An 18,377-nucleotide genomic window follows, 5' to 3' on the forward strand; every position below is an offset into this window, starting at 1 on the left:
TATTTGACTTTCACGTCCCTGGGACTCGGCAAGAACACTGGTCTGGTCTCAGAACACATGTACATGTCCTGCTTCCGGCCCTGCTTCTAACTTACTGAGTGACCTTTGCCAAATCGCTTCCTCCTTTAGGGCTGCAGGTGTTCCTTCTGTTAAATGTGAGGGCTGGGCCGTGGGGCTTCCAAAACTTCTAGTCCTAGGATTCTGTGTTTTGAGGGAACGCTGCATTTGATTCCTGTGGCTATTGTAACACTGCCATAACTGTGGTGGCTTAAAACAACCGCAACGTGTTCTCAGTTCTGGAGGCCAAAAGTCGGAATCAGGAGTGGACAGAGCCATGCTCCCTCTGGAGGCTCTAGGGGAGAATCTGTCCCCCCCCACCCCTTTCCTGGCTTCTGGTTGCTGCCGGGTTCCTGGACATTCTTTGGTTTGTAGCTGCATCGTGCCCCTTTTGCCCTTGTGCTTATTTTGCCTTCTGTGTGTGCCCGCAAATATTTCTCTGTTCTCTCTTACAAGGACACTCGTGATCCACATGCAGGGTCCATTTGGGTAATCCAGGATGATCTCTTCGTCTCCAGTATCTGGACTGAATCACATCTGCAAAGACCCTTTTCCCCAATAAGGTGACATTTACAGATTCCGGGGATCAGGTGAACATGTCTTTGGGGGGCCATTTTGCAGCCTTACCGCAAGCATCTACTCTGCCCCTGACCAGTTTGGGTGAGGTCCAGGGAGATTGGGAACATCAGGAGAGTGCGTCTCTGTTCCCCAAGGTCATATGGTCTAGTTGAGGAGTTATCCCATACACCACTGCCAAGGATCAACACCAGCCAGGTGGTAGTCGGCATGGAGAGGCAGTAAAGCTCTGGGGAAAGCTCACAGGCTCCAAACCCAGAATGCCTGGGGTTCACATCCAAGCCCTGCCACCTGTTGGTCCAGGGGACCCTTGACAAGTTACTCAGGGTCTCTGGACCTCAGTTTTCTCATTTATCAAATGGAGCTAATTACACTTACACTGTGTGTTTGTGACAAATACCAAGTATAATGTGGGCAGTGACTGGCTTCTAACAGGTGCTTATGATTCAGCTTCAGATGAATGGGACAGCATGGGCTTTCAGAACAAAGAGATTCCCCACTGATCAACGAGCACCCAAGGGCAGAGAAGTGGAATGACTTGCCCGACTTCACACCTAATGGCATAGGTGGGTCAAGAACCCAGGTCTTCCAGCATTGGGAAGTTTCCTCCACTCCCCAGATGGATCTTTTGAATCGTGTTTCCACGGGCTGCAATGGACTCCGGTTTGCATCTTCAACTGATTCAGGGAAGGTTGGAGAGGACCAAGTACACAGCTTCAACCCTGCATCCTTGGGTGGATGCTCCGAGACCCTGGGAAGCCACCCAATGGCCTAAGCCATTGCATCCTTCCCCACACTTCCCCTGCCCTTCTGCACTCCTGGCCGCTGCGGATGGTGCTTATGAATGCCGATTTTGCCAGACCGGTGAGATAAGAGCGGACAGATGAAACAGCCTATCGCTGCTGTTTACCGCCAGCTCCCTGCTCCCCTGTGCAGATCTTTGGCCGAGTCAATGGTTAACCCCAGCCTGGAGTCTATGTTTACTCCCAGGTCAGCCAGCCCTGAAATCCAACATTCCTCTGTAAACCAATAATATGGTCAGTTTAGTGTCGATCAGGAGAAAATAGAATTGTGACCGCAAATCTACCAAACTAAATATCAATCCCTTCTCTCCCATTTTTTGAAAGGATAGTTACTATTTGGGATCATTATGTCCTAGCAGCCCTCCCCTCCCCATCAGGGGGTAACACTCTGTATTTCCTGACCCTAGCTGTCCTGCCTTGGCAGGGATACAGCGTGTACTCTCCCTGCCCTGGGCTGGAGAGAGGCCATGGGTTGGGGACTATTGTCCTTGGTGCCCAGCTGAGTGCTGCTGGCTGGGAAGGTGGTCCCTAGTGTGGCCATTGCCTGGAATCCCACCGAGAAAGTAGAGACTGCAATAGTCCAGTTGGCTGAGCTCCGGTGGGGGGAGCTCACCCCCACCTGGGGTGAGTTTCTGAGTCCTTGGGGGACTCCTTGGGGGAGTTTCTGAGTCCTTAATTTGTTTGGAGGCCTGAGCCTTTTCACAGGTGAGCCTCCCTGTTAGGGAGTAAGTAGCGGGGGGAATAAGCTGGAAACGCTCCAAATCTGCCTGGCTGTGGGGTGATTTCATAGGAGCTCCCCAGGTCCTTCTTAAGAAGCGCGGAGCATGACATCTGCGACTGGCAGCATCGTGCCAATGCCAAGAACAAACTTAAGGAGGCAGGCCGGGTAGTGGATGCAAGGAGGGTGGGAAAGAAGTTCTGGTCACCGGAGAGTGCTGGAGAGGGCGGCTTACTGGCCACATGGACCCATGAGAGCCTCAGAGCTCCTCTATTTTCTCCCTGAACTCACTGGGCCACCTCCTTCTCCCTCACTACCTGCCTCGCCTTGTCACTGCCCAGGTGTCTGATCCCTCACCTGTTTTCCTAGTTCTGTTCATCCCCAATCAGAGAGTGAAAACAACGTTTCCTCAGGGGCTTCTGGGCGGGGGCATCTTCCTCATTTGGGTGGTGCAGTAATGAGGCAGGAGCTGTGGTGGGAGCCCCCCGAGACCGGCTGCGTCTTGCTCTGAGGAGCCTGTCGTGAGGAACAAGGAATAGCGAAGCTAGGCTGGAAAGTTGGCCTCGGTCCAGAGGCTCTCTGAGTTTCCGCCGGCCAACCCCAGGGCCCCAGAGACTTTTCTTCTCTGGTTCTGCGAGGCAGGAACAAAGGAGCAAACCTTTTCTGAAGGTACCAAACCACTCTCTCGCCTTCTCCCACCTCCATACCCTGGTCAGGGAGAGGCGGAAGGAGGAAGATTTTTAGAGTAGATATCCAAAGTCAACAGGTAGAGTGTCAGGTAACAGGGCCCAGCCCCTCTCGTAAGCCACTGGGGTCCTCCCGAACCTCCTGAACACTTGTTGTTTCCTTGTTCCTGGTCTGGCCTGGCCTTCAGCCCAAGGTTTGCCTGTCAGACTGCCACTGGAAAAATATCCCCTGTGATCCCCGGCAGCCCATGCCCATCTGAGCCTCTGCATTCCCAACTGCGCGAGGCTGTATAATCTGCTTCTTTCTGGCGATGTATACCGTAATTAATTTTTAGCGGGCTGCACCGCGCGGGTGGAGCGGTGTGCTGGCAAAATGGAGAGTTGAGGCCCAGTGCATTCGCAAACCCGTCTGCACCTCCCATGCCAGGCCCTAAAAAAGCAGACTCCCTGGTGCCCTTTCCCTGAACTCTTGTCTGGGGGGAATCTGGCGCTCATGGGGGGAATCAGAAAATGCTTGGGCCACGGCGGTCCTGGCTCTCCTCCTCCCTGCTAAGAGACTCAGGTTAGGGAGCCAGGGATTAGTGAAATTAGGGAAAGATGTGGCCCTTGTTTGACCTTCTCCTCTCAGAGCTGAACTGGGAGACCTAGATCAAGGCAGCAAACAAGCCAAACTCGGAAACTCAGCCAGAGATCGGAAAAGGCAGAACACAGAAGACTCCAGAAGCTAACCAGGGAATGTACATCCTCAACAAAATGGGGCCAGGGGGCAGAGAGCGGCCTACTGGCCTGGAGCCTCGGCGTTCGTGATTTCTACCTGCCTCTGGAAGTGTGGCACAGTGACCTCTCCTGCCTCTCTGCTGCCCTCCTGGGTTTCAGTTGGCCCCTTGGAGAGTGGGCCGTGGGGTGATGGCTCGTCCTCCTGCTGACAGTGAAGGGGGCGGCCAGGGAGGGCTGGTGCCGGCAACCCAAGCCGCATCCTTTAGGGGGAAGTGGAGAGTTTGGTGGTGGCTGGACCCCGCCAGAGGGTCTGTTTCCTTTTGAGTAGAATCTCCATCTCCACCCGTCTTGTCAGGCTCTTAGCCCTGGAATATCTGTACCAGTGGAAAATAACCACACAACTTAGGTTTACTTGCTTTAAGTGCTTTACAGGTTTTTCCGTGGAAAATACCTTCCTCTTTGTGTCTGACTGATTGACGCTGTCAGTAAGCTGATTCTGTCTGTCCGAGACCACACTGGCTGCTGGAGGAGAGGAAGAAACCCCCAGAGTCCTAGAGGAGAAGGGCGACAAGTTGGCTGGGGGTCGAGCATTTGCCCTGGGTTACCTGAGATGGACGGACATCCCCGCAGCTAATTGAAGATCTGAGCTCTGTTTGTACAATGCCAGCACGGACCTCTGGGCAGCGACTGAATTTTTAGCGCTCATTTCCAGCTCCCTGAACTTTTATACTTCACTTAGCCAGGACAGGAGTAAGCCAGCTGGGTGACCAAAGAAAACAGATTACTGGAAATGGTTATAAAAACTTCTGTACACTGGGCCTCCCAGAGGAAAACAAGGAAGGTTCTAGAATATTAAACAGGAAAGGACCTGATCAGATGCCAGGCCATAAATCTAAGTGTCGAGCAAGGCAGTGTGGTGCACCGATCAAGGATTTAAGCCTGGAGATAGACTGCTTTGTGTCCAGTTCCCGGCTTGCCCTTTCCCGAAGAGCGTAACTACTTACTTCCTCTGGCTTCGGCTTTCACATCTGTAAAATGTGAATCATCACACCTGCCTTACAGAAATGTGGTATCAGATGCGAGGTGAAAGCTGAGGGTAGCCCCTTCTGTGCAGAGATACTAGGGAAGGAGCAGCAGCTTTAAGACTTGTGCCCTCACGGGGAGAATCTGCTCGATTGTAGGAAAGTCAGTGCTTGCCTGTGATGAGGTTTTCGGGGCGATAGCGGGGTGCGTGGGGTCCGGAGCCGACGACCAAGAAAGAATTCTTGAAGACATCTTTGGTGCGAAAAGGTGATTTTATTGAAGCACAGGGACAGGACCCGTGGGCAGGAAGCGCTGCCCTGGGACCATGAGGAGAGACTGACTGGCTTCTATACTATGCGGTTGGGAGAGGTAAAGTCCAGGGGAAGTTTCCAGTGAGATTTTCACAAGCTAAAGAAGACTCACAGGATACTGGAGGCCTCGTTCTCATCAGGCTAGCGTTGTTTGTCCCTCTAGCAGAGCATTAGCACTAAGACAGTTAGGAGTTCCTAGAAAAACAGTTTACTCTTCCGGCCTCAAGCATTTGCCAATGGGCTGCAGGTTATAAGGAAATTAAGTTCTATCCAGGTCTCCTCCTGCCTTTGTTGCCCACATCACTATGGAGGGATGATGGAGACTTTGGTCCAGCAGGACTATGATCTCTATCAGTTAACCATTTGTTTTTTCCCTTTCCTTTGTTTTTAGGCAGTCAGGAGTGCCTGGGAAATATCACACATATCCCACCTGGGTGGGGGACGGGGGTGGGGTGGGGGGCAGTGCTTGCGGCCTGTCAGCTTGCCTTAGGCTCCCTCATCACCTGTATCTTGGATTAGAAATTTCCATGAAGAAGAAACAAAAAAACAAAAAAAAAAAAAAGAGAGAGAGAGAGATTTCCTTGATTCCAGCCTAGTGATGGATGTTTCCCTGCCTCGCATCCCAGTGATGTATCGTGCTAACGGGGGATGGAAGAGAAAAAACAAGTCACGGACAACAATACCGAGTGGTGGAGCCCGCCTGCTCTGTCTATCTTACTCCCGCGTCACACCAGCTTATCAGGGAGTCCATAAAGAAGAGCTGTAAAGACATGGGGCTGCCCCATTTCCTTCCAGGTGAGAATTTCCCTCAGATCTTATCTCTGCCCGGCTCCGAACAGTAGGCCCTGAGACTCTAATCTTGGCTCTGCTCTGACCCTTTGAACTTGTACTAGCTCGTCCCCTGCCGGTGGACCTCAGCTTTCCCTAAGGCACCTGGTCCTTCTTCTAGAAGCCGCTCCTGACTCCAGCCACGTGGCCAACACCCTTGCCGAGCTGGTCCCCTCTTTCCCCAGGATGGGGCAGTCAGGCCGGGTGTCCCGACTGCTGAACCCCAAGCAGAAGGAGTCACAGGGATTCGGAGAAAGGAGAGGTCCCTGAGCAGCGTGGCAAGGGCAGCTTTTGAGGAAGAATGAGGGTCTGATCCCTCACATCGGAGTCTTGTGTGCTAGCTCAGGGCTTGGCAAATCGTGGCTCCGGAGCCAGATGCAGCTTGCCACCTATCTCTGTAAATAAAATGTTGTTGGCACACTGTCAGAGTCATTGTTTCAGTGCTACAACAGCAGAACTGTGGAGTTGCAACAGACGCTGTGTGTCCTACATTCTCTAAAGTGTTTCCTATTGTGCCCTTTACAGAAAAGGGGTGCTGACCCCTGCCTTAGTGCATCCAACTTCCCCAAGCAGTAAGTGATCTGAGGATCCCGGTCCAGTGAGATTGCTTCACCAACACACAATAGTCCAAAACACTGGGAAAACACTCATCATGTCCCCACACCCCACGGCTATTTGCAATGCATCTTAGTGGATTAGAGGCTCCAAAAAGTCCTACGCAAAAGAAACTTGTTTATTCTTTAACCAGCATTTCCCAAACTTGTTTGATCTACCGAAGCTTTTTTTGTTCCCCCCCTCAGAATACCTCTTAACAATCTTGAGAAGCTAGCATTCTGTGGACGCCCCTGGTAAACACCAGTTAGGTGGGGTGATCCTGCACTGAGTGATCCAGGGCGGGGGCGGGGGGGGGGGGGCGCGGGGGGGGGGGTCTCAGTCTGTCCCTACCTCTAATAAGCCAAACGACCTGAGCTGTATTACATACCCTCCAGGGCCCGCTTCCTTATTGGTTGAATGGGTTAATGTGGCTGCCTTATCTCTCTATCTCTTACAGGTTTTTCAGCATTCATGAAAATGGTGTGGAGCAAGGCCATAGTGGTGTCATTGATTTATTTTTAACTAGTTTTGCTTTGATACATTGTTTAGCAGTGACAAGGGGAGAAAGCACTAAATCAAGGTTATGAGCTCTCTTTTCTGAGCCTTCCTCTATTCCTAACTGGGTTTAAACAACTTCCTTCTCCCCCGCAAGGCTTCAGTTACCTCACCCTAGAGTGGTTAACTTCTAAGGACCTTTTAGCTCTGAAATTCTGTGATTCTGTTTGGTCAGATGTTTTCAACTTCCCTACGTATCCAAAACATTGGGGTCTCTCTCACCAAAGTTGAAGACTAGATCTCCATGGTTTTCTGGGGAGAGTGTCCGGGTTCAGCACCAGCTGTGAGGATGTGTTAACAAAGTGTTTCTGGTGTTGCTGACAGCCTAGGAGGCAGGGCTGATCCTTCTGGAAATGTCCACTTGACAATTCTCAACTTGACATTGGAGCCTTCCTTTTCTTTCTCTTCCATTGCTCAAAGGCTGCTTTGCCCAAACATGAAGTTCAGACAGTTGGTTAACAGATTCGGGAAAACAAAAGAGCCGATGTAATGCCTGAAAGACAGTGGGGCCAAGGATGGAGTGAAAGTTCCCCAATAGGCATGGGATGAAAAGGTTATAAAAGCAGAATCCACATAAAATTCCTTCTGGCCACCTTCTCTGTCATCCACCCCCTCCCTCCCCCCAATGGTCATTTCCCAACTTCATCAACAGTCCTTGATCTCAAGGATTCAGAAGCCGTTGAACAAGAGGAGCTTTATGAAAAAGGTGAGAATCTACTGAAAAATACCCTCCTCGCCCATGAATTTAGGAAAATCCCAGAAAATTTTGCCAGGTCAAAAGGTCTGTGGCATGATGACTATGGGCCCAAATGTGGGGGGATGATTTGAGGAATGGGGGTTGTGCCTTTTCGTTTCTATGGAGAAAACACCTGCCTATGGAGTCCTCCGAGGGACTGGAGGGGAGTGAAGGGGGACTCAGAATACCTCGGAGGCCACTGAGCCCATGCCCTCTGGTCAGCCGTTCAGCACAAATACTTACTGGGCGCCCTACTGAATTGGAAGTTCTCTGGGGACATAGTGATGTGGGTCAAACACAATTACTGCCCTAAAGGAGCTTAGAATCTTCTTGAGAAGGCAAGCCTCGTGTACGTGAATATGATTAAATAAATGTGTGCAGTAGGCTGAATGCTAACAGACCTGAGAAAAGGGGATGCCTAGCAAGGAGTAGGAATGATGGCTTAGAATTCGTAGCAATTGGAAGCCTCCTCTATTTTCAAACTCCCGGAAATGGAAGTTCCACGCTCTCCTAGGTGACCTCCGCCGATGTTTAAGAAATCCGTTCTTGCAGCCTCCTTTGAGTCATATACCACCTTTGGCTGTGGGAAATGCTTGACTTTCCTAGGCCCAAGGACGGCCAGCCTCTGTTTCCCCAGTCCATTTGCTTCCCTCTGTATAGGTGGAGGAAGGATGAAAAAAGGCTGAAGTCATGCTGTTTCGTCCTGGCTCTCTTTCCATGGGGACTGAACAGCTTATTGTTCCATTCCTTGGGGGCCAGGGTGCCTCTCGGGGACAGTCAGACGGGCCTGAGGAGGAGACTCATCCCGGAATATCTTCCTCTCTACGTGGGGCAGCTGGTCTGGCTGGAGGCTCAGTTCCAGGAAATGCGTCATCTGAATCAAGGTGACCCCTGCTGTCCCTTCTGTCTCCTGAGCTGCACAGACACAGAGCATGCCGTGAGGATAACTGGGAACTGAATGCGATTCCCTGAGTACCCCACCCCCCAACCCCTACAACCTTCTGGGAACTTCCTGACACAGATGAATTGCAACCGAGCCCTTGGATTGAAAAGGATTGGGCCAGGCCTTCGAGGTCCTGGGTGTGAGCACCTCAGCCTCTTCCACTTGCTCCCGGAACATCTCGCCCTCTCTTCATCAGCGCTAAACACCACGGAACACTCCCTTGAGGAGTACGGAAACCTAGCCGGAAGAGGCTTTTGGCTGGGCCATGAGGCAGAGGGTGCAAATGTGGTCTGCTCCCCGCACCTGGTCCCTGTGCTCCTGTTGCCTGCTGCCGGCAGGGCTCATGCATTTCCCATGCCCACCGTTAGCTTATGGCTTGCCATCCTCTGAAAGAGCTTCTCCTTCTGCCCGGGGGTGCCTTTGAGGCATAACTGATTTTCCCATTTCATTGAGAAACCAAGGCCAGGACCGGTTAAATGGCTCTGTCTAGAATTTAGCACTTTTACCAGTCGGGACCCCACCCAGTCCGGAGGGTGTCCGGTGGGAACGAGCACTCCCTCCTCGGCTCAACTCACAGGTCCTGTTTATCCGGAGCCTCCTTTGCAACAGGACGAGAGCCACAAGCGTGAGGGGGAAGAGCACCGTAGAGACAGGAGTCAGGATCCGAGAGATGTTTCTCGCTCCTGGAGAAGCCCTGGAGTGGAAGTAACAGGTGCGGATGAGAAGAGTGCAGGGGAGGGCGGGCGGGAGCTGGACAGGAGTCCGAAGGCCATTCGGCCCTCGCCCCTCGCTTTACAGGTGAGAAGCTGAGGTGAGGGAAGTCGGCTCCCCTTATTCCCGCGGCGGGTTCGTAGCAGAGCTGGGACAGGAGCCCCCGTCTTGTCCCTACTGCACCGAGTGTGAGGCAGGTGGGGGCCACTCTGTGTCACCGTGGGAAAGAGGACCGAGTGAGAGGCAGGGAATCCACCCTGGGCATGGGGCTCTGCCCCATGGTTTCACAGCCTTCCCCTGTGGCTTCAGCAAGTACCTCCCCTGTCTGGAGCTTTTGTTCCTCATCTTTTAAAAAAAAGTCCCAAAGCTTCCACCTAAATATTCTGTTACTCTTTTGTTTTGATCTTTGCTTAAAAACCACATGAAAATACTCAGGGTTTCTTAGCAAGGAGCCTTGAACAAGGGAGGGTCTGTGATGTTTATGGGCCTTGCCCTTTGCTGTCCTGAGGTGACAAAGGGAGAGAAGTGAGCAGGTGGGGGGGGGGGGGGGGGCGAGGGTGACCCCGGGGGGGGGCGTGCCGGGAGTAGGGCAGAGAGGAGGGGCTGGGAGTTTACCTCTTCATGGAATACCCCTTGCCCAGGGGCCTCCTGGGCCCAGCTGCCGGGGCCTGGCTTGGTGTTGCTTGGGGATCGCTGTATCCAGCAGGCGTGTCTAGGTCCCCTTCGGTAGCGGTAGCTCCCTCCTCAGACGCCACCTGTCTGCTGGAGGGCCCCAGGGTCCACACGCCTGCAGCTGGGGTAGTTCTTTCAATGGAGCCCAGGGCTTGGGGCTTAGCAATGGCTGTTGCTTCTTGCAAGATTTCCTGCACCCGTTTTTCTGAGACCAGAGTTGTTGGCCTGATGGTCCCTATGACCTTCCCGACGACATCCAGAGCTGTTCTGACCTTCTCTGCTTCTTCTTGTGGCCTATCGGCCTCAGTAGTTGTTATCTCCCTCCCTTCCTCGCTGGGCCTGCCCAAATCCCCTACTGAGCCGTTGGTGTCCCACACCCAAACACCTTCTGTCGTACTGGACATATCTCCGATGGTTGAAGCCGAACTCTCTGTTGTCCGGACAGAACTCTCTACCCGACTACCTGTCCCTAGAGCTGCTGCTCCATTTTTTCCTGGGGTCTGCCTGCCCTCAGCGGAAGCTGTTGTTTTCCTGGTTCCTGGAGTCAGAGCAACTCTGTGGAATCCTGTTCCTTGTCTTTCTGTCATCCGGGAGGTTGCTGGGGTCCATCTGTTGGCCACCGGTGTTGCTGTTCCAAGGGATGCCACGACGAGCTCACCCGCAGCCAGAGTGGGTGGGGGGACGGCGCTGGAAAGACCTGTCAATGGCGGAAGGAGACCGCATAGGAAGGCCATCCCAGCTGCCTACAGGATTTAGCAAAAGATCCCAGGCTTAAAGTGTTTGCCCCAAGGAATGCATCCTCATTAAGCAACACAGTCTTGGGCCAATATGTTGGATAAAATAAAAATAGGGGAAAACCGGGTGGAATCTCTAATCTTTTTGCAAATGTTGACATTTTATGGTCCTTTCTCTCTCTCTTTTTTATGCCCACAGTCTCTACTGAGCTGTCCTGCATGCCCATACTGGCCTCTTTCCCACAGCCCACCACATACGGGTCCTCAAATAGAGCAGCCAATCTCAGCAGATGGTTAGAGTGACATTGAACAAGACAAATGCAATCCTAGGCACTGCCTCTCTCCTGGTCTTCCACTGCCTGGGCGCCCTTCCCCAGGCTCTGGGTGCCCGATTCTGGGTCACTTCTCTGGAACCTGCCACACAGAGCATGGACCTCGAAGCTGTCAGATGTCTGCTAAGGGGCTCGGTCTCAGGAAGAGCCTCTTTCGTCCCGCATCTCTTACCTGCTCTGCTTGTCTGAACAAAGAGACACCATGCGCCTAAGAAGCCATATTATTCAATTCAACTTCTTGGAGTCCTCTCCAAAAACACATGCCACAAAATGTGGGGGGATTTGGGTGAGGCAGTCTGCATGCATTCATTTTGGAAGTGTTTCCTAATACCTACCTTCCCGAAGGTAATTTCTTTCTGAAATAAAAGCCTACTTTTTTTTTTTTTTTAGTTTATTTATTTATTTCGAGAGAGACAGAGACAGAGCAAGCAGGGGAGGGGCAGAGGAGGAGAGAGAGAGAGAGAAAGAGAGCGAGTCCCAAGTAGGCTCTTCACTGCCAGTGCAGAGCCAGACATGGGTCTGCAACTCACGCAACCGTGAGATCATGACCTGGGCCGAAACCAAGAGTTGTATGCTCAACCGACTGAGCCACCCAGGCGCCCCTGAAAGCCTACTTCTTAAAGTCCTTGCCCCACCCCCAGCTTTTCCTCATCGCTCCCCTCAGGTTTAAGGGGCCTCTTGGACCGGACAGTCTTCTCCCACACCTTCTCCTTCCCAGCATTCCCCTCACCAGACTTGACCCACCCGCCGTCAGCCCGTACCTGCAGAGACGGTCAGATTCATGCTGAAGAAGAACATGTCGTTTCTCTTCCCAATGCCACAGCGGTAGCGGCCCACATCATCCGGGGACAGTTGGGACAGCCTCACCACAAACAAGCCTCTCTGCGGGAAGTCTGCAAACGTCACGCGGCCACGGTAGCCAAGATGAGCATAGCCGGTGGTGGACACAATGGTGTGGCAGAACGACGTCAGGGGGCTGAGACGGCACCAGTACTTCCGCTCGTATACGTTGATGGCCAAGGGGGCATAATGGCACTGGATGGTGACAGTTCCCCCAGGCTCCCCAGACACCAGCCTCGGGCCCTTCAGTGCGTTTGCGTCTGCGGGCAGAGAGAGGGGGAAAAAAATGGTCAGAGGGAAGGGAGATTCGCGAAAGGTCACGGTGGGGAGGTACGAGCTCCAGACTCTGTCGGAATTAGGGAGTAGGCCAGATAAAACACCTTCGTGAAAGTGAGGCGAGGAAGAATCAACATAGAAATGTCAGAGCTTAGCCCCTGGACCGGGAGTACCCCAAGATACAGAATGCAGCTGTACCCAGGGCCCCATGTGAGAGACAGAAATGCAGGAATACTCTTTCCAACTGTTAGCTGGCTCCTATCATGTGCCAGACTTTCTCCTACGAGTCCGTCCGGGGCCCGGGTCAACATCTGACAGGAGGGCTGCAGTCTGGTTGGTGGAGTGAATACACAAGAGATAGTTCGATGGTAAGAACAGGTTAGTGTGCTTTCCCCCCGAGCGGAGAGGGTGCCTGAAACACCGGTATCCCGGTCCACTTGGTGGGTACATCCCCAGACCGGTGACTGGGGATGTGTTCGCCCCCCTCCCCCGGCATTTTCCGGCAGAGGGTAAACAACCACATGCTCCCATCAACGCACAGCTGAACGGGCCTGCGAACACACCCGCTTTGGTAACAGGTGGAAATCGTGGTTGAACCTGCCCACGGCCTGCTTACTGAATGACATTAACTCGCTCTGGGGCGAGCAGAAACAAGGCTTGTCGTGTCTCTCCCTGTCTCTTCATACGGCCTCTGCTGCTTGATGAATCGCAGGCGTAACCTCACTCGTGGTAACTCTCACGGTCTCCCTCGGATGGGGAAAAAGTCCAGCCTGGCCCAGGGTGGTAAGGTCGGTCCAGTCCAATGACTGGCTGCCGTTCCAGTCTCTTTGCTCTACTCCTTCTACTCAAAACTGGTGTTTAGGCCCATCGGGGACTGGGTACAGAGGAACAGAGGGGAAGGCGAGGCAGAGAGTTGTGCTCTGTTCGCCATGCTCTCTGGGCACACGGGCGGTCAGAGCTCTTCCTGGGACTTTTGCCTCCCAGACCCTTCCATGGCCTCTGGCTGCAGTTCCCTCCCGGCAAGAACTGTCTCTCCGACTGGCCTTTTGGGCCTCCCCCCCCCACCACTAAACCTATGACGGCTGGCCACCTGCCCTTCCTTTTGGGGTCACAGTCCTTTCTGGGTGGCCTTCGTGGAAGAGTCCCCAGGCCAGCTCCTTTCAGCAGGTTCCAGGAAACGCCTTTGTTCTGCTGTCAGGAGAAGCTGGACATAGGAAAAACTCGCTGAGCGTCTTCCTACAGATTCCTTCTCTGAACTTGCCTGAACGGGAGGGGGCAGCAATCCCTCCTGTCTCCCCAGGCAAGTGGAGGAGGGCGCAACACATGGACATCTCTCTCCAAAGCAGCTCTCCCGGTGAGCTCTGCTGGGGGCTCACGATTCTTCAGACGGCTACACGGCGGGCTATTGCAGGGACAACCGGCTTTATAACCGCTCTGTGCGTTCCTGCCCAGGCAGCAGAATATCTTGCTTTAGGCTGTGGGTACCTGGCGCGTATCAACTGGGTCGGTGTCTTTAGAGCCTCGGAAGACAAGTAGGTTCAGTTTAATACCCAAGTTTAATATCCTGTTGCCCATAGTGGCTACATAATTGCAAAGCCCAGTGCTAAACGCAAATGCGGAGCCCCTTGTTGCAAAATTATTAACCCCTTGTTCACCAGGGTAATAGCAGAGCATTAAACCCAGCCCTCTTAGCTCGTCGAGCTGGCCCTGCCTGTTGCGTATGTCCGGAGGTCTAATTCTAGAAGACTCAGGGCCGTAAGAGCCACGACTATATCAATATTCACGGTAGATGTAATTACATGACGCATCACCAACTGTGCCGCTCTTAATCAGGATAAGTGGCAATTTATCATTGAGAGTCAAGAATATTCAGTTACAAACAAGGACTATCTCAGGACAACATTGGTAGTGCCCTGATAAAGGGTTCGTGCCCTAGCTTTCAGGAATTCTTGTGACCTGCTTGTGGCACACACGGGACAGTCTTTTGTATGTCTCTTCCACGAATCGGCAGGACGGGGCAGTCCGACCTCGCTGTAGAAAGCTGATTGAGAATCCTTAACCAGGGCCTCCTGGGTGGCTCGGCTCAGGTCATGATCTCATGGTTTGTGAGTTCAAGCCCCATATTGGGCTCGCTGCTGTCAGCGCAGAGCCTGCTTTGGATTCTCTCTCTCTCTCTCTCTCTCTCTCTCTCTCTCTCTCAAAAATAAACTTTAAAAGAAAGAGTCTGTAATCAGCTCTTGCAATCAACATTTTTTTTCTTTTATTAATACCAAATTTAACTGGCCCTTAAGAACTCAGTAGATTACTGATCAGTCGTTCCTAGTTATACATAATTAAGGGATATATGTTATATTATGTATAATTTGGAATGTATTTGGTATGTATTATATGTCATTTGGATTTTTTTTTATTTTTTAATGTTTTATTCTTTATTTTTGAGGGAGAGAGAGAGAGAGAGAGAGCGAGAGAGAACGCAAGCAGAGAGAGGGGCAGAGAGAGGGGGAGACAGAATCCGAAGCAGGCTCCAGGCTCCGAGCTGTCAGCACAGAGCCTGATGCGGGACTCAAACCCATGAACCGTGAAATCGTGACCTGAGCCGAAGTAGGATGCTTAATGGACTGAGCCATCCAGATGCCCCCATGTCATTTGGAATTTTTATTAGTCACCTATGGAAATTAAAGAAAGAGCTAGCACTTTAGATCAACGTGGTGCCCATCTGGGGCCCCTGATGCAGATTCTCTGCCCTTCAGTGGAGACAGATGCCCTGAACGCATTCACCCATCATTTCCCGGCAGTCATCTGTGGCTATGGCTTCTCCCAGAGAGGAGCAAGTTGGGGGTGGGGGGGCTGCAGATGTGGGGCAGCCATGGACTGGAGACCGACTCTGTCTGAGAGAGCACAAGAGGTTTGAGGCAGGACAGAGGGAGAGTCATTGCACCTGCGATGGATGTCTTCCCTCTCCCGCAGAGGGGTGAGAAAGGAGTGAGTGTTTCCTTGGCCCAGAGGCGGGGTGCAGAGGGCAGAGAGACGGTCCGCAGGCATCTGAGATGGGGTCTTCTCTGTGGAGGGGCCAAAGCAGAACCTGGGGTGAAGGGAGGAGATGGGCCATCAGGGGACCATCTAAGTTCACAAATGCACCCACCAAAGAAAGAGCCAGCTCTAAACTCCTGCCAGGCCAGAGAGCTCCAGGCCACCCCAGCAAGCAAGAGCTCCCTGTCTATTGCCTCTCCTCCCTTTTGCTCCTGGGACCCTGCTGGGGTCCCGAGCCCCAACTGCCAACGTGGGGAGGAGGCAGAAGAGAGGAACAGAGAAGACGGCCACCGCGTCCCCCCTGCAGCGTCTTCCTGACCGTAGGCCTTGGGTAGATGATGGGGCATATCGTTGAAGGAAGATTAAAGGGCCAACGAAAATATTTAACTGCACACTTAGAACTTCAAATTTAGCATTCGAGAGTGAAAGAAATTCAGTCAGAACTCTCACCTACACTAATATGTTAACAGAAAAATCATGGGCCTGCCTGAGTTTTCATCTGGGGGCTTTGGTTTCTACGGAAAAATTTTAAAGGGGCTGGGGGGAGATTAAAATAAAGAGATGGTCTGATTATAGTACAGAGTTCTTGCTCCTGTATTAGCTACCCTTGATTCATTAAAATTCTGATTTGTTTGGGGCGCCTGGGTGGCTCAGTCCGTTAAGCATCTGACTTCGGCTCAGGTCACGATCTCGCGGTTTGTGAGTTTGAGCCCTTCGTAAGGCTGTGCTGACAGCTCATAGCCTGGAGCCTGCTTCGGATTCTGTCTTCCTCCCTCTCTGCCCCTTCCCCGCTTGTGATCTCTCTCTCTCTCTCTCTCTCTCTCTCTCTCTCTCAAAAATAAACCTTAAAATAAAATAAAATGCCGACCACAGCACATAGGGCCATTTGTCATCTGAGCCGGATCTATACCTGGCCAGGCTCACCACACCAGCCTGCCAGCACCTATTGGCAAGATTCTTTCATCCACCCGCCCTTAGCGCAGGGCATACGGTCAGCCCTCCATAAATGTATGTTGACTATATCAGTAAATGCATAGATGTAAATTTTATTGACCCATCTCGTTTCTTTGTCAACTCCAAACTGTTTCATGTAGGACAGATCTGCACCTTTAAGTCCTTAGTACTGGGCCTGGCACTGAGTGTTTTTTGAATGAGTGGGAATGAGCCCTCTGCCTGCCGTCTTTTATACACAAGCCCTGGAACCCTTATCTTGCAAATGCAGCCGACTTTCAGCCATCAACTTGAATGGAAGAGAGCAGAGATATTGGGCATAGCAAGACAGTGAATCTTCTAGAAAAGATCAAAACAGGCATATGCCCTCTCTCTTGCCTCTCCCATTCCCCCTGGGCCTAGATCTGACCACTCCCTGGATCCACTGCAGGGCCTTGGATCCCCGGAGAGAAAGCCGGGGTATGCCCAAAACTTCCGTGGGAGCCCTGAACGCCACTGAGGGCCCGCCAGAAATCTCTGCAGCCTGGAAGGCACGGGGCTCATCCCGCAAGCTCTGAGTCTGGGCTGGGTTTGGGACTCACCTTGCAATAGGCACAGCGTGAGGAAGATGGGCAATTTCCATCCTGCCCTCTGCTTGGTGACCTGCAAAAAACACTGCAGTGGACAAAGCCTGAGAGGGTGCGGAGCAGGGAGACCTGGGCCGAGCCCCTTCTCTCTCCAGGACCTCAGTTTGCTCAGCGCTGCGGCTGGATGGGCTACATCCAACCAAGAGCAGGGCGGGAACTGCCCCCTCTGAGACCAGCGTGACTCCATCTCTCACTCCTAAGCACGCGTGTTTGGCCTGGGTCACCACCACCAAGGCTACAACGTCCCTACCTTCGGGGTTTCTGGGTTCAGAAGAGGTGGACTCCCCCTGTAGGATCCCAGCCCCCGCACCCGCCTGCCAGCGTGGAGCTCCGAATTTGGGGGAGCCACAGAGAGTGGAAAGACCACACACTTGAAGCTTACATCTAGCCCGGAATCTTGGGGGGGGGGGGGTGTCAGTCTCCTCTCCAGGGAAATAAGTAAATGTGTAAGGGGGTTGTTGCACAAGTGAAACTCGATTGTGTCGGAAGTGCTGGCAGTGTGCTCCATGCAGAGCAGCAACCTCCCTCTTCCCCCTTCCCCCCTTCTATTTTGCGGAAGGAGAATTGATTCCTTCAAGGGAAGCCTTCTGTTTCACTGGGCGTGTACCTCCGGTCAGTAACAAGGAGTTAAAAATGAGCTATCGGGGGTGGAGGGGGGGGCGCCTGGGTGTCTCAGTGGGTTGAGCCTCCGACTTGGGTTCAGGTCATGATCTTAAGGTCTATGGGTTCGAGCCCCATGTAGGGCTCTGTGCTGACAGCTCAGAGCCTGGAACCTGCTTCAGATTCCGTGTCTCCCTCTCTCTCTGACCCTCCCCCGTTCATGCTCTGTCTCTCTCTGTCTCAAAGATAAATAAACCTTAAAAAAAAAAAATTAAAAATGAGCTGTCGGAAAAAGCAATTGTCTGCATCTAGAAAGCCCTCCCTGTCCTCCCGTCCACACTGATCTCCCTCTGCTCTGGTCTCTCCTGCCGGCCTGGGGTGGGACTTTGCGTGTCATCTCTGCCCCCAGGCTCTGGAACAGGATGCAGGACGGTGTAGGAGCACAGCACACAGCTATTGTGAACTGACCACTCCCGTCACAGACACCATACTGATCCCTACTCAACAGTGTTCCCTTGTCTGCTGATTATAAAGACAGAGATTGTACGTTATACTTCATTTGTATTCCTCCTAGGGTTTTCAAGGATGCTTTTTGATTAATCAAAAATCTGTGCTTTGAATCTGTCTACTGCCTACAGTTCTTGGGACCTGTAAAAAAAAAAAAAGGCAAACTAAAGTTAGCCATCACTGTCTCCTTCCTCCTCTAATCCCTGCCTCACTAATGTTGAGGATTGGAGCAGATAGTCAGCGGTCTGGGCCATGGGCAGGAGACTCTCACCCACCCCTCTGGCCCAACTAGACAAAGCCATGCGAGGCCGCTGGCCAGGCTGGGGCATAGACTGAAAGAGGAGAAAAAGGACTGGGGGAGGCAAGAAGTAGGAGGCAGAGAAGAAAAGAAGGGAAGGGAAGGGAGAGTAGAGGACACGAGGGTGGCAGGCTCCATGGGTTGGCCCTGGAGCTGCAAACTGTCCACCCCAGCTCGGCTCTGCCCACCCCGGCCCCCGCCCCCCCCCCCCGCCAAAGCCTTGGCTTCTCTATCCAGGTAGAGCCCCAAGACT

General features: G+C 52.6%; 1 protein-coding gene across 3 annotated transcripts in view; it reads right to left on the reverse strand.

Moving 5' to 3' along the window:
- Nucleotides 1-6,809: 6,809 nt before the first annotated feature.
- The window catches only part of FCAMR (Fc alpha and mu receptor), a 13,070-nt gene continuing 1,502 nt past the window's right edge, over nt 6,810-18,377 (reverse strand). Inside the window, exons 2-7 of one of the 3 annotated variants that reach the window (XM_040463526.1) lie at nt 16,675-16,735; nt 15,051-15,194; nt 11,758-12,096; nt 9,874-10,627; nt 9,123-9,241; nt 6,810-8,519 (exon numbers count right to left, since the gene is read on the reverse strand). In XM_040463526.1, the coding sequence (XP_040319460.1) occupies nt 8,338-8,519; nt 9,123-9,241; nt 9,874-10,627; nt 11,758-12,096; nt 15,051-15,194; nt 16,675-16,735 (1,599 nt within the window). In that variant the 3' untranslated portion in view covers nt 6,810-8,337. Of the gene's footprint in view, nt 8,520-9,122; nt 9,242-9,873; nt 10,628-11,757; nt 12,097-15,050; nt 15,195-16,674; nt 16,748-18,377 lie in introns of all 3 variants that reach the window. The other 2 variants (XM_040463527.1, XM_040463525.1) reach the window with 2 other exon arrangements.

This window comes from Herpailurus yagouaroundi, unplaced genomic scaffold (assembly GCF_014898765.1).
Source record: "Herpailurus yagouaroundi ecotype Mexico unplaced genomic scaffold, PumYag 403, whole genome shotgun sequence".
Lineage (NCBI taxonomy): Eukaryota > Metazoa > Chordata > Mammalia > Carnivora > Felidae > Herpailurus > Herpailurus yagouaroundi.